A 15,652-nucleotide genomic window follows, 5' to 3' on the forward strand; every position below is an offset into this window, starting at 1 on the left:
CCAATAGGATTCAACAGTACATTAAAAGGATTATTCACCACGACCAAGTGGGATTTATTCCAGGGCTGCAAGGTTGGTTCAACATCCGCAAATCAATCAATGTGATACAACACATTAATAAAAGAAAGAACAAGAACCATATGATACTCTCCATAGATGCTGAAAAAGCATTTGACAAAGTACAGCATCCCTTCCTGATCAAAACTCTTCAAAGTGTAGGGATAGACGGCACATACCTCAATATTATCAAAGCCATCTATGAAAAACCCACCGCAAATATCATTCTCAATGGAGAAAAACTGAAAGCTTTTCCACTAAGGTGAGGAACACGGCAGGGATGTCCGTTATCACCACTGCTATTCAACATAGTACTAGAAGTCCTAGCCTCAGCAATCAGACAACAAAAGGAAATTAAAGGCATCCAAATCGGCAAAGAAGAAGTCAAACTATCACTCTTTGCAGATGATATGATACTATATGTGGAAAACCCAAAAGACTCCACTCCAAAACTGCTAGAACTTGTACAGGAATTCAGTAAAGTGTCAGGATATAAAATCAATGCACAGAAATCAGTTGCATTTCTCTACACCAACAACAAGACAGAAGAAAGAGAAATTAAGGAGTCCATCCCATTTACAATTGCACCCAAAACTATAAGATACTTAGGAATAAACCTAAACAAAGAGACTAAGAATCTATACACAGAAAACTATAAAGTACTCATGAAAGAAATTGAGGAAGACACAAAGAAATGGAAAAATGTTCCATGCTCCTGGATTGGAAGAATAAATATTGTGAAAATGTCTATGCTACCTAAAGCAATCTACACATTTAATGCAATTCCTATCAAAGTACCATCCATTTTTTTCAAAGAAATGGAACAAATAATCCTAAAATTTATATGGAACCAGAAAAGACCTCGAATAGCCAAAGGAATATTGAAAAAGAAAGCCAAAGTTGGTGGCATCACAATTCCGGACTTCAAGCTCTATTACAAAGCTGTCATCATCAAGACAACATGGTACTGGCACAAAAACAGACCCATAGATCAATGGAACAGAATAGAGAGCCCAGAAATAGACCCTCAACTCTATGGTCAACTCATCTTCCACAAAGCAGGAAAGAATGTCCAATGGAAAAAAGACAGCCTCTTCAATAAATGGTGTTGGGAAAATTGGACAGCCACATGCAGAAAAATGAAATTGGATCATTTCCTTACACCACACACGAAAATAGACTCAAAATGGATGAAGGATCTCAATGTGAGAAAGGAATCCATCAAAATCCTTGAGGAGAACACAGGCAGCAACCTCTTCGACGTCAGCCGCAGCAACATCTTCCTAGGAACATCACCAAAGGCAAGGGAAGCAAGGGCAAAAGTGAACTATTGGGATTTTATCAAGATCAAAAGATTTTGCACAGCAAAGGAAACAGTCAACAAAACCAAAAGACAACTGACAGAATGGGAGAAGATATTTGCAAATGACATATCAGATAAAGGGCTAGTGTCCAAAATCTATAAAGAACTTAGCAAACTCAACACCCAAAGAACAAATAATCCAATCAAGAAATGGGCAGAGGACATGAACAGACATTTCTGCAAAGAAGACATCCAGATGGCCAACAGACACATGAAAAAGTGCTCCATATCACTCAGCATCAGGGAAATATAAATCAAAACCACCATGAGATATCACCTCACACCAATCAGAATGGCTAAAATTAACAAGTCAGGAAATGACAGATGCTGGCGAGGATGCGGAGAAAGGGGAACCCTCCTACACTGTTGGTGGGAATGCAAGCTGGTGCAACCACTCTGGAAAACAGCATGGAGGTTCCTCAAAATGTTGAAAATAGAACTACCCTATGACCCAGCAATTGCACTGCTGGGTATTTACCCTGAAGATACAAACGTAGTGATCCAAAGGGGCACGTGCACCCGAATGTTTATAGCAGCAATGTCTACAATAGCCAAACTATGGAAAGAACCTAGATGTCCATCAACAGACGAATGGATAAAGAAGATGTGGTATATATACACAATGGAATACTATGCAGCCATCAAAAGAAATGAAATCTTGCCATTTGCGACGACGTGGATGGAACTAGAGGGTATCATGCTTAGCGAAATAAGTCAATCGGAGAAAGACAACTATCATATGATCTCCCTGATATGAGGGAGAGGAGATGCAACATGGGGGGTTAAGGGGGTAGGAGAAGAATAAATGAAACAAGATGAGATTGGGAGGGAGACAAACCATAAGTGACTCTTAATCTCACAAAACAAACTGAGGGTTGATGGGGGGAGGGGGTTTGGGAGAGGGGGGTGGTGGGGTTATGGATATTGGGGAGGGTATGTGCTATGGTGAGTGCTGTGAAGTGTGTAAACCTGGCGATTCGCAGACCTGTACCCCTGGGGATAAAAATATATGTTTATAAAAAATAAAATTAAAAAAAAAAGCTTATCATTAGGTGGCCTAAAAACCATAACTATTTCCTCAAGCAGCTGCAATTTCTGTTTTGCCACTGAAAATAAAGACATCGGGGCTCTGTGGGCAACTGGAAATTTCTGAAACCAGGCCCAATGCCAAAATTCTGGTGTGGTATGGCCAGATAGTAAAAAGAAAGGAAACAACAAAATAAAGGGAGAAACTCAGGTGAGGCTTTAAAGTTCTTGTGGAGAAATTGTTATAAACATCACATGGTATGAAAACTTCTTATTGGAGCTGAGGCAGTAACATAAAAATGGGATTTTACCACATAGACCTCGGGTCTCAGCATCTAGTAGACTGGGGTTGGCCCAACCATAGGGATTTGCAAGTTCTCTCAGTTGACGATGTGGCTTTGATTGTTTCTGAGAAATTCTGCTTTGGTAAAAGTGACAGTGGCTGCTTTGTGAGATGCAGAAAAGATAACTTAAGCAACTAGACCTAGCCACAGACTGCCTGGCCCCTCCTTGAAAGTGACCCTATTCCATAACTTCATTGCTTAGTAAAGAGCAGGCATTCTTCCCATGCAAGTAAATGTAATCTGAGGCGTTCTCTCAAATACCTTCCTTGAATACGTCTTAATGTCAGTGTCACTTTGGAACATGATTTGCTCTTGGTTTTTTTCTTATACCTTCTAAATAATCAGCCTGTATTCTGCTGCAGAGGTCAGTTCCCCAATGACTTCTTTTCATTGGGAATATTGAACTTTTAAAAATGAGGGTTTTAGGGGCACCTGGGTGGCTTAGTCAGTTAAGCATCTGCCTTCGGCTCAAGTCATGATCCTGGAGTCCCTGGATCCAATCCTCTGTGTTTGTTTGGCACTGGGCGGGAGGGGGGAATCCCCTGCTCAGTGCGGAGTCTGCTTCTCTTTTTCCCTCTGCCCCTCCCTGTTAGTGCTTGTTCTCCCTCTCTCTCTCTCTTTTTCAAATAAAATCTTTAAAAAAATAAAAATAGTGTTTTTGTTTTAACAGGCTACAACCCATTAGGGTCTGTGAGAATTTAGTGGTTCATGCCTAGCTGAGACAGAACTAGGGCATGGTAAGGCCTCAGGTGCAAAGTCTAAGGGGGTGCCACAACCCCAGTGCTCCAGGTCAACTTTTCATGCAAAAACTTCATTGTTAGTGAACAAAATCCAGGGTGAACAAAATACCAAATTTCTGATAAAACCAGCATCAGACCCAGTACTTGTGTGCTCACCTCACTTGCCTTACCCTATCTGTACTTAAAAAACTGAATAGACCATTAGAGTGCATTAGAGGTGTTTGTTTCAAGTACGTCTGTGACTCAGAGAGAGAGAGAGACTGGATCATAATGTAAGATCTAAAATGCGAAGTCTGAGCAATAGCAGTTAAGGTCAGGGACTCTGGAACCAGACTTCCTGCATGTGTGGCTTTGGGCATTTTTGCTTAACCTCTCTTCGCTTTAGTTTTCTCACCATCTGTAAGATGGAGATAAGAATACTGCCTTCATTATTGACAGGATGACCACATAATTTACCCAAACAAGGGCAATTTTGAGAGTGGAAAATGGCACTAACAGATAATACAACTCTCTGATTTTATTACAAAATAAAAATGCATTCTCAAACAAAGTTATCCTGCAAAAATGACAAAAACATTCAGTTATGAACTCTCCAGAGGTTCAACAGCAAAACTGCTCAGCCTCTGCTTTGTTTTTTTTGTCCATTGAAACTATGATTTTCCACGTGTTCCACTGACCCCACCAAGTGGTGGCCTAGTGGTGTCATGGATTTTGTTTGCCATGTCATGGACCAAAGCTGACACCCCAAGTGGCCAGCAGGATAGCAGTGCCCCCTTACTGACAAAGGCCAAAAGAAAGACTCCTTTATCCCCAGTCTCTTGTGTCCAAGTGTACTCCATTTTGATATCAGCAAGCTCCCTTTGAGTTATCCTGAAAAGAGAGTGATATGGCATTGCTTCTGGAAAGGGTCAAGAAAAGAAGCCAGAGATAGGGACGGTTATTTTTTAGATTTTACTACATGTTAAAGTGAGAACTCGTCCACTGTACATGTACGCTCCCACCCCATAAGATGACGGCGAGACAGAAAAGAGATATAGAGGTCGACCAGAGCCATTTCATTTTGTTTCAAGGCAACTATTAATAATTTGTTTAAAATGAGTAATCCATAACAAATGCTAAATTACACCAAGGCAGCAGGACAATGTGCAAGAGCAGGACTTTGCACAGTAAGCTGGGCTGTATGATCACACTACTCATCTAGTTGTTGTGGGGTTTAAATCAATTACTGTATGGAAGTTGCCTAAAACAGCACCTCATATACAGTAAGCCTTCAAGCAGCGTTAGCTCTTATTACCATTGTTTTTTTCTAAACATGGTTCAGACTTAAAATACTTAATGTGCTGCCTTAGAGAAAACAGATGCCATTTTCTTTTTTTTTAAGATTTTATTTATTTATTTGACAGAGAGAGATCACAAGTAGGCAGAGAGGCAGGCAGAGAGAGAGAGAGAGGGAAGCAGGCTCCCTGCTGAGCAGAGAGCCTGATGTGGGGCTCGATCCCAGGACCCTGAGATCATGACCTGAGCTGAAGGCAGTGGCTTAACCCACTGAGCCACCCAGGCGCCCCAAGATGCCATTTTCTAAGGGACACATAATTGGAAATGTCTCCTAACCTTTCTTTCCCCCCAAATTTAATTGTCAATGAAAATAAGAGCCTTGACTGCAAAGGTCCAAACATGATTTGTTTTGTTCCCCACCTCCTTCTCACATCTTAAATTTGTTAATTAAGCTTCGTATTTTGAGTGGCCATATGACTGGCCATATGCCAGATGCATAGTCAAACTCCAGAACATCTCCATGCAAAACATCTAAACTTGGATTTCTCAACAAAGCAGTGACTACGAATGCCAACTGGCATTTCTAAGGAGTCTCCCCTTAATATCCATTACCGTCAGCCATCTCAGGTGTCTTTCTTGCTCCACTTTGCTGTGCCCAAACTATCTTGCTTTCTTCCTTACTTGACCCCAGGTCCTCTGGAGCTGAAGTTGAGTTTATTCGACTTCATCACTGGTTTCCTTCATCACTGATGTCATCTACCAGCCTCCATCCCTTAGTAGTTGATAACTTTAGGAACACTTTCATTATCAACTCAATACCCATGAATGCCACCTTTTGTGGAGGGTCTTCCATAATCAAATGGATAACTGGCCCCATCATTGGCCTTCTAATTCCTGGACTGCCTCACCGTCAATTTTTCCTCTGCTGGACCTTGGCCGTGTACTCACGGTCATACCCTTATCCTGTCTTTACTTCCTGTGAAATCTTGATTTTTGAGCATTTCTTTCTCCCACTCACCACTGACTTGTGTCCTTCCAGCACAGCTATTTTAATGTTCTTATTTCAGCATTTCATTGACCTCAGTGAAATGGACACTCTGTGTGTAGCCAGTGTCTCCTACATGTTCTCATTTTACCTACCTTATATTCCCTGGTTCATCACTACCAGTCCCTCCAAGCACCCTTAACTCCCCCTGCTCTCCTTCCCACTTTCCCTTCCTCTCCTCCAGCTCCTCAATTGTCTTTTTTAAACCTACAGTGTTTTATTAGTTTCACATGTACAATATAGTTATTCAACAATTCCATACATCACCCAGTGCTCATCACGACAAGTGCACTCCTTAAACCCCATCACTTATTTTATCCATCCCCCCACCCAGCTCCCTTCTGATAACCATCAGTTTGTTTTCTATAATTGAGTTTATTTCCTGCTTGGTCTCTCTCTCTTTTTTTTTCCTTTGCTCATTTGTTGTTTCTTAAATTTCATATATGAGTGAAATTATATGGCATTTGTCTTTCTCTGACTTACTTCACTTAGCATAATACTCTCTAGCTCCATCCATGTCATTGCAAATGGCAAGATTTTGTTATTTTTATGGCTGAATAATATTCCAGAGTAAATGTGTGTGTGTGTGTGTGTCTGTGACATCTTTTTTTATCTGTTCATCAATCAGTGGGACACAGGCTGCTTCCATATCTTGGCTATTATAAATCATACTGCTATAAACATAAGGGTTCATGTATCCCTTTGAATTAGTATTTTTGTATTCTTTGGGTAAATACCCAGCAGTGCAATTGCTGGATTGTAGGGTGGTCCTATCTTTAAGTTTTTGAGGAATCTCCATACTCTTTTTCATAGTGACTGCACCAGTTTGCAGTCCCACCAACAGGGCACAAGTGTTCTTTTTTCTCCAAATCCTCGCCAACACCTGTTTGTTTCTTGTGTTGTTGAATATCTATTCTCTTCAAGCTATTCCAAAAAATAGAAAGAGAAGGAAAGATTCCAAATTCATTCTATGAGGCCAATATTACCTGGCTACCAAAACCAAATAATGACACCCCTAAAAAAGGGAACTACAGGCCAATATCCCTGATGAGCATAGATGTAAAAATCCTCACCAAAATACTAGCAAACGGAATTCAACGATACATTAAAAAAATCATTCACCATGATCAAGTGGGATTTAATTTGGGTTTGTAAGGGTGGTTCAATATTTGCAAATCAATCAATGTGATGCATCAATAAAGGATAAAAACCATATGATCATTTCAATAGAAAAAAAGCATTTGACAAGGCACAACATCCATTCATGATTAAAAAAAAGAAATAAAGAAAGAAACCAACAAAGTAGGTTTAAAGGGAACATACCTCAACCTAATTAAGGCCATCTATGAAAACCCACAGCTGACATCATCCTCAATGAGGAAAAAGTAAGAGCTTTTCCCTTAAGGCCAGGAACAAGACAAGGATGTCTATTCTCACCACTTTTATTCAGCACATTACTAGAAGTCCTAGCCACAGTAATCAGACAGCAAAAAGAAAGAAAAGACATCCAAATCAGTAAGGAAGAAATAAAAAGCAAAACTTGCACTATTTGCAGATGACATGATACTATATAGAAAATCCAAAAGACTCCACCAAAAAAAAAAAAACCCGCTAGAAGTGATAAATGATTTCAGTAAAGTCACAGGATACCAAATCCACGTACAGAAATCTATTGCATTTCTATACACCAATAATGAAGTAGCAGAAAGCGAAATTAACTAATCGCATTTACAATTGCACCAAAAACTGTAAGATAGCTAGGAATAAACCAAACCAAAGAGGTGGGAGATCTGTACACTGAAAACTAAAAACCACTGATGAATGAAATGGAAGATGACACGAAGAAATGGAAAGACATTCCATGCTCATAGATTGGAAGATTTCTATAATAGCCTCTTAACTTATCTGCTGCTGCTATGCTTGACCCCATGGACCATCCACTTGATATCCTGGTATCTGCTATGCTGATACTAATTTGTGGATTCCAGTCAGTTAGCATAAAATCCATTCCTTTATACTGGCCTGCAAATTCCTATATAAATCTGAAATCACCTATTCCTCCAACCTCGTGTTACTTTCTCCTGCCTGCTCTAGTACTGCTCAGGTTTCTGCAAACCTATAATATGACTCACCTGGGACTCTTGTGAAAAGTACTAATTCTTAGTGACCTCCCCTTGCAGACTCTGATTCATAGGTTTAGGAATCTATATGAGAATCTACTTTTAACAAGTGCTTCACGTGACTCTTATCATAAGATACAGACAGAGCCTAAGAATCTTCCACATAGCATTCCAAGGAAATCCTATCAATTATTTAGAATTGGGAAGCAAAATGAAACTCATTTTCCATTTTTGGTCCAGGAGAATATACAGTCAGTAGCCATCTACTATGCTAAGCATGGAATTCTGGGAATGCAGTTTATGTGCCAAAATGCCCTCACATTCCCATAATTTTCTGGGTGGTACAAGTGCCACTTTGTGCAGACTCCTGTGGATGAGGTTGAAGAAATGGTTATCATCAACAAGGAGGCAAGGAGGAGAAAGTGGAGAAAGGCTTGATACTCAACAATGTACAACAAAAAGAATGTGTCTGTTTCCCTGGGCTGTGGTAGGACAAAATATTCCTAAAAGGCGGAGAAGAGAAACAGGACAACCAGCCAGATACCAGTATAGAATATGTGCAAGAAACATTTTGGTAGGTGAGGTCAGGACTCTGTGAGCTCATAGGCATACAAGCTCCTCAATGCAACCAAAATCTAAACCACAATAAACATTTAGCTTTGCAACTAGGTATTTGCAAGCGTTAAGATTGACAGTGTAACATTTTTGTTTTGTTTTGTTGCAGCAGAGTAGTATTTAACTATGGCTTTAATAACAAGTTTAATTTCTCAAATTTTAGGGGAACTGTCATTTCCTGTATATAAAATTTTAACTTTAGTCGTCTAGTGACATAGGTACAGGCACTGGGATCCCCTGTATCAAAGGACATGTTTTTCTCCCAGAATCTGTAACTGAAACCGAAAACTGCAAGCCTCCTGGTGTCCCATATGAAATTGGATCATAAGCCAGAGTAGTGATTTTCCAACATGTGCAGACACTGATATTCCCTGGGTGGGAGCTTCAGAAACCCTGACTCCTGTGCCCCATCCCAAGACTGGGATTTAATTGTCGTCAGGTGTGGCCAAGGTGTGGGATTTTTGAAAGATCTGCAGGCTATTTGAATGGGCAGGCAAGTTTAGGAACCACAGAGTAACTGATTTTGAGCAACTATTTGAAACCTCAAACATCTGGATGGTGTAGAATTTGGGTTTATACACTAAGTTTAAGTTGAGATGATGAGATCGGTTTGACTGGATTTATCAAGTTGTGACCAACCTGGTTAGGGACCTTATTTACGTAAAACCAGAGCAACTGATGAGAAAGTCAGTTAAGGCAGTTATATACACAAGGTCGCATACACACAAATTATTGATATTCAGAACAACAGGGTTTTAAAGCAGTTGTGTCAAATTGAGTATATATCTCCAATTAGAGTTGACTGATAAAACACAGGGCTCCCAGTTAAATCTTAATTTCAGATCAACAAATAATTTATTAATGTAAGTATCTCCCATGCAATACTTGTGACATCTTTCTACCAAATGCTATTTGTTGATCTAAAATTCAAGCTTAACTACATGCCTCACGTTTTTATTTGCTAAATGCGACAACCCTGGCCCAATTTTAAAGGACTGACCTGAGCACTAATTCAGTATTGTAGGACACCTCAGGACCAAAAGGAACCTTAGCCTCTTACTTATGATGTATTCTCATTTCTGAATTCCATTGCCTCAGTAACTACGTCAAGCTCTACCTGACTTTGTCTGTGCTAAGGATCAGCTGTACCTTATTCTGTCTTTTCTGTCTTCTCCGGAGCCGCAGAAACTCCTTGTGTTGCCTGGAGACAAAGTTCACTGCTGCATACTCCAGCAAGGCCGCAAACACAAACAGAAGGCACACCGCCATCCAGATGTCAATCGCTTTCACATAGGAGACCTGAAAGAGAGAGAGAGAGAGGAGGGGGCACTGTGAAAAGTTGTGGAGAAATCGGATTCCTCATGTTGTGAGAAGCAGAATACCTCATTTTCCTTCATCAAGGATTTTCTCTCCTTTCCTTAACAGAGTGCTTAAGCATTTTCCATTCTGCTTGCAGACTTGGGGCTGAGCAGTGAAAATGACATGCCCTTTGCCCCAGGCCCTTGTTCCATCTCTCTCAGTATAGCCCATCTGCTCAAGTAGCCTCATCCTTGAGACCAGCTCCAAAGATGACTACAAGAATTTTCTTAGTGGGAAAAAAAAAAAAAACACCAAAATTTTGAACCTGTTTATTTCCTTCCATTTTTCCCTTAATATTTAAAAACTAGTATAATTAAGATAATCCCAAAATCTGGATGAAAAGTAAGTTATATGTGGTTTTGGGCCCTTCTAACACCCATTGGTAATTTCTATCATTCTATTGATCCTAACAATGAATACCCACTTCTAAATACTTTTAAGCTATCATAATTAAAAAATATCCAACCCAAATAAAACATCAAGGCTCTGGTCTTGGGAAGGGATCTGGTTAAAAAGCAAATTTTATAACACTTCAATGGTTGGCTGAGTGTTTAGTATACCTTAAAATTTGAGAAATGGGATTCTGGAAGCAAACAGTTTTTACTTGTAATTGAAAGTGCCCCTCATCTCACCTCATTTCCACTTACTTTTTAAAATTACTGGATGGTGTTGTGACCTCCTAGACCCCAGACTACAAAGGATGCTTATTAAACTGTTAGCTGAATGTGTACTGTCTAACTCTGAAATGTTTTTTAAAAGATTTATCTATTTGAGAGAGAGAAAGGGGAAGCACACAAGCAATGGAGGGGCAGAGGAACAGGGAGAGAAGCAGACTTCCTGCTGAGGGGGGAGCTGCTGAAGGGCTCAATCCTATGAGCCTGAGATCATGACCTGAGCCAAAACCAAGAGTCCGACGCTTAGCCAACTGAGCCACCCAGGCACCCCTAGATCTAACTTTTAAATAGGGTTTCCAAATATTTTGATATCAGCCACTGAGTGTTTACCAGCCAGTATTGTAAACATTTTTCAAATTTTTTTTATTGTGTTATGTTAGTCATCATACAGTACATCATTAGTTTTTGATGTAGGGTTCCATGATTCATTGTTTGCATATAACACCCTGTGCTCCATGCAATCCATGCCCTCCTTAATATCCATCACCAGGCTCACCCATGCCTCCACTCCCCTCACCTCTAAAACCCTCAGTTTGTTTCCCAGAGTCCATAGTCTCTCATGGTTCATCTCCCACTCCAGTTTCTCCCCCTTCATTTTTCCCTTCTCCTAATGTCCTCCATGCTATTCCTTATGTTCCACAAATAATTGAAACCATATGATAACTGTCTTTCCCTGCTTGACTTATTTCACTCAGCATAATCCCCTCCCGTTCCATCCCTGTTGATGCAAAAGTTGGGTATTCATCCTTTCTGATGGCTGAGTAATATTCCATTGTGTATATGGACCACATCTTCTTTATCCATTCGTCTATTGAAGGGCATCTTTGCTCTTTCCACATTTTGGCTATTGTGAACATTGCTGCAGATGACATAATGCTCTATGTGGAAAACCCAAAAGTCTCCACCCCCAAATTACTAGAACTCATACAGCAATTCAGTAATGTGGCAAGATACTAAATTAGTGCACAGAAATTGGTTGCTTTCTTATGCACTAAAAATGAAACTGTAGAAAGAGAAATTAGAGAATTGATTCCACTTACTATAGCACCAAGAACCATGAGATACCTGGGAATAAACCTAACCAAAGAGGTAAAGGATCTGTACTTGAAGAACTGCAGAATACTCATGAAAGACACTGAAGAAGACATAAAAAGATGGAAGAGCATTCCATGCTCATGGATCAGAAGAATAAAAACATTGTTAAAATGACTATGCTGCCCAGAGCAATCTATACTTTCAACACCATCCCAATCAAAATTCCAATGGCATTTTTCAAAATGCTGGAACAGACAATCCTAAAATTTGTATGGAACCAGAAAAGACTCTGAATCGCCAAGGAAATGTTGAAAAACAGAGCCGGGGGCATCACGTTCTGTGATTTCAAGCTATATTACAAAGCTATGAACACCAAGACAGCATGGTAGTGGCACAAAAACAGACACAAAGACCAGTGGAACAGAAAAGAGAGCCAATATATGGACCCACAAGTCTATGGTCAAATAATCTTTGACGAAGCAGGGAAAAATATCCAGTGGAAAAAAGACAGTCTCTTCAATAAATGGTGCTGGGAAAATTGGACAGCTATGTATAGAAGAATGAAACTCGACCATTCTCTTACACCATACACAAAGATAAACTCTAAGTGGATGAAAGACCTCAATGTGAGACAGGAATCCATCAAAATCATAGAGGAGAACATAGGCAATAACCTCTTTGACTTGTTTCAAGTCACAACAACAAGCAACTTGTTTCAAGACACATCTCCAAAGGCAAGGGAAACAAAAGTGAAAATGAACTCTTGGGACTTCATCAAGATAAAAAGCTTCTGCACCGCAGAGGAAACAGTCAACAAAACAAAGAGGCAACCCACAGAATGAGAGAAGATATATGCAAATGACACTACAGACAAGGGGCTGATGTCCAAGATCTATAAAGAACTTCTCAAAGTGAACACTCAAAAAACAGATAGTCAAGTCAAAAAATGGGCAGAAGACATGAGCAGACACTTCTCAAAGAAGATCTACAAATGGCTAACAGACACATGAAAAAGTGTTCATCATCATTAACCATCAGGGAAATTCAAATCAAAACCACATTGAGATACCACCTTACACCAGTTAGAATGGCAAAAATCAGTAAGACAAGAAACAACAAATGTTGGAAAAGTTGTGGAGAAAGGGGAACTCTCTTACACTCTTGGTGAGAATGCAAGTTGGTGGAGCCACTTTGGAAAACAATGGGGAGGCTCCTCAAAAAATTAAAAATAAAGCTATCCTATGACCCAGCAATTGTACTACTGGGTATTTACCCCAAAGATACAAATGTAGTAAAAAGAAGGGCCATATGCACCTCAATGTTCATAGCATTTTATCTGTATTTTCTAACCATTATAACAACTGTATTACCCCCAATTTCTGATGAGGAAACTGGAGTAGAGAAGGGTTAAATTATTACTCAAGGTCACAGAGCTAGTTAAATGGCAGAACTAAGATTGGAATTGCATACCAGTCTGAATGGTGGATTTCCTTTCCACACAAGTACAAACACACTACTAGGATTATACAGTTTATATCTTAACATTTCTCTTTGACCTTTAGAGTGAGTATTTCTTACATCATTTAACTTTCTTCTAAATCATGCTTGCCTAATGGTCCAGACCATGATGAATCATTTTGTAGGTGATTTGTAGTTCTGTTGTTTGCTACTATAAACTTTGGGGCTATGAATATTCTCCCCCCCTCAAAATATTGGCTGTATCTCTGATTATTTTTCAGATCAGTTTTTAGAGTGGGATTATGGGAATAAATGATAAAAAAATAACTGGCTTCTGACTTGGGAAGTTAATAACAACACAGCAGGTATAAAAGCAGAGGCTCTAGAGTGAGATGCCCAAATAGAGGACAGTACCCTGTTCCTGACTAACTCTATCATTCTGCCAAATTGTTAAACCTCTTTCTGCTTCCCATCCTTGTCTGCATAATAGGGACAATAATACCTATCTCAGAATTATGTGGTGAAGATCACTTAATATGTGCAAAGTACTTCAAATAGTATCTGGCACAGAATGAGTGCTATATAAATGTTTGCAATTATTTGTTTACATAAGGGCGTGATTTTGTTAGTGGAGAAATTTTGGAAGAGACAGAAAGATCAAGGAAAATTTTTAAAAAATCACCTATGATCCTAATATATTCCAATTATTATTTTTAAGGTTACCACCTGCTTTATACTATTTGTCTCAGTGAACCTGATCTACCGGTCAGTCCCACACATGTTGTGACAAAGTGGTCCAGCACTTTCTCATCTCCAGCACTTTGAATAGATCACCCTTCCTAACTGGGATGCTTAGTCTCATTCTTTCTGATTCACAGAATCCTTCAGGACTTGACTCAGGTGCCAGCTCATCTGGGAAGCCTCTCCAACCTTCTTACTTTCTCCCATCTGGTTTAGGAGCCATTTTTCTTTGCTCTCTCATCATTCTCTGTTGAACCTGTCCCTTCTTACTCCATGAACTTCCCTGGCCCCACCACTAGACCATAAGCAAGTTATTTATTCATTTTTTTTTAACAGGCTCTGTGTATTATTAAATCTCTGTATCACCAGCGCAGGACCTAGCAAATAATGAGTAAGCATTAGATATGTGGAATGGATGGAAAAAGCAATGATTGAATGACAGTAGGAATTACAGAAATATCGGGACATCTTTCCATCTTTGTATTAAATTTCAACAATTCTACACTATGTAACATTACCCACACTTGCATGTATTTGATATTTCTAGGAGAAGACTGTCAGTGCATTTTAATTCTCTCAGCGCACTTAGCATGCCTGGAATGTTTCTTCCCTTAATAAGCAGTCATTTGTCTTGTGTTTGCTCTTCTGGAGCAATCCTGTTCCCCTGTAATTTGTCTTATATTTGCTCTTCTGGAGCAATCCTGTTCTCCTGTAATAATAGAACATTACCAATCACAGCATTCCCAGTTATATATTATTCAGAATGCCCGTAAATGTTTTAAGACCCAATAATGAGAGGAATTTGTCAGTGCCTGGTATATGTCCATACCATGAGCTAAGTCCAATAGAGCTGACCGTCATTCCTCCCCTTCATGGTGTTTACAGCATTTAGTAATTTGTAAACCTTTTCCCCATCTCATTCTGGCCATCAGCAGGCCAAGCACGTATTTGGCTTCTTTTATAGCTGCTCATAAATGAGTCCTTTCAGTCTCTTAATCATTTTGGTTGGTCTCTGAGTTGCCTCCAAATCATGAACATCTTTCCAGCATTGAAGTGCTGGCATTAAATGCATTATTCACACGGATTTAGAGGGTGTTGTGAGACATCTATTACATATGATGTGATGCCCCTCGGTGCTGGTCTCTGAGGATTGAAATGCCTTTTTGCTGCTTTTACCCAGCTCTGAAGTCAGATTCTCTCTCTTTGGCTGCTAATCCCTAGACGTTGTTAGCTCACATCTTCTCCTGTCACATTCTTTTTATGATTCTTGGGCTTACATGATTGCTTCCTGAACTACTTTACTACAGTCTTGCAAAAAAAAAATAGTTTTTGAAGGTAATTAAGCTCTCAAAATGCTATTATGACTCACTGAGTTGGTATGTTTCCAGGCATATTTAATTCAGGAAAATAAACATTGAGGGCCTACTATGTGGAAGGCACTGTAGTAGGTGATGGTGGGAGGTGGGACAAAAGACACAAGGATAACTGAGATGCACATTGATACTTCCCAGTTGTACTTTAGAGGACCCCATTCACACTGTGCTCTGGAAACTGTAATTCCCGATGCGTCACGGAGCAGCGAATTATAGTCTATGGGTCAAATCTGACCTACCACATGTTTTTATAAATAAAGTTTTATTGGAACACAGGCATACTCATTCATTTATGTATTGTCTATGGATGCTTTCACACTAAAATGGCACAGTTGAGGAGTTGTGACAGAGCCCATATGGCCTGCAAAACCTCAAATACTTACTTCGTGGTCTTTTACAGAAAACATTTGCTCTCCCCTAACCTAGA

The 15,652-nt window shown here is 39.7% G+C and overlaps 2 protein-coding genes across 3 annotated transcripts in view; one reads left to right on the forward strand and one right to left on the reverse strand.

The window, feature by feature from the left end:
* Positions 1-15,652, forward strand: part of FANCB (FA complementation group B) — a 385,712-nt gene that overhangs the window by 187,807 nt on the left and 182,253 nt on the right. The gene's annotated exons all lie outside the window — the stretch shown is intronic.
* GLRA2 (glycine receptor alpha 2) overlaps positions 1-15,652 on the reverse strand; it is a 192,880-nt gene that overhangs the window by 34,468 nt on the left and 142,760 nt on the right. For both annotated transcript variants that reach the window (XM_047715295.1, XM_047715294.1), the window contains exon 8: positions 9,735-9,884. In XM_047715295.1, the coding sequence (XP_047571251.1) occupies positions 9,735-9,884 (150 nt within the window). The remainder of the gene's footprint in view (positions 1-9,734; positions 9,885-15,652) is intronic.

The sequence above is a fragment of the Lutra lutra genome, chromosome X, assembly GCF_902655055.1.
Source record: "Lutra lutra chromosome X, mLutLut1.2, whole genome shotgun sequence".
In the NCBI taxonomy this organism is placed as follows: domain Eukaryota; kingdom Metazoa; phylum Chordata; class Mammalia; order Carnivora; family Mustelidae; genus Lutra; species Lutra lutra.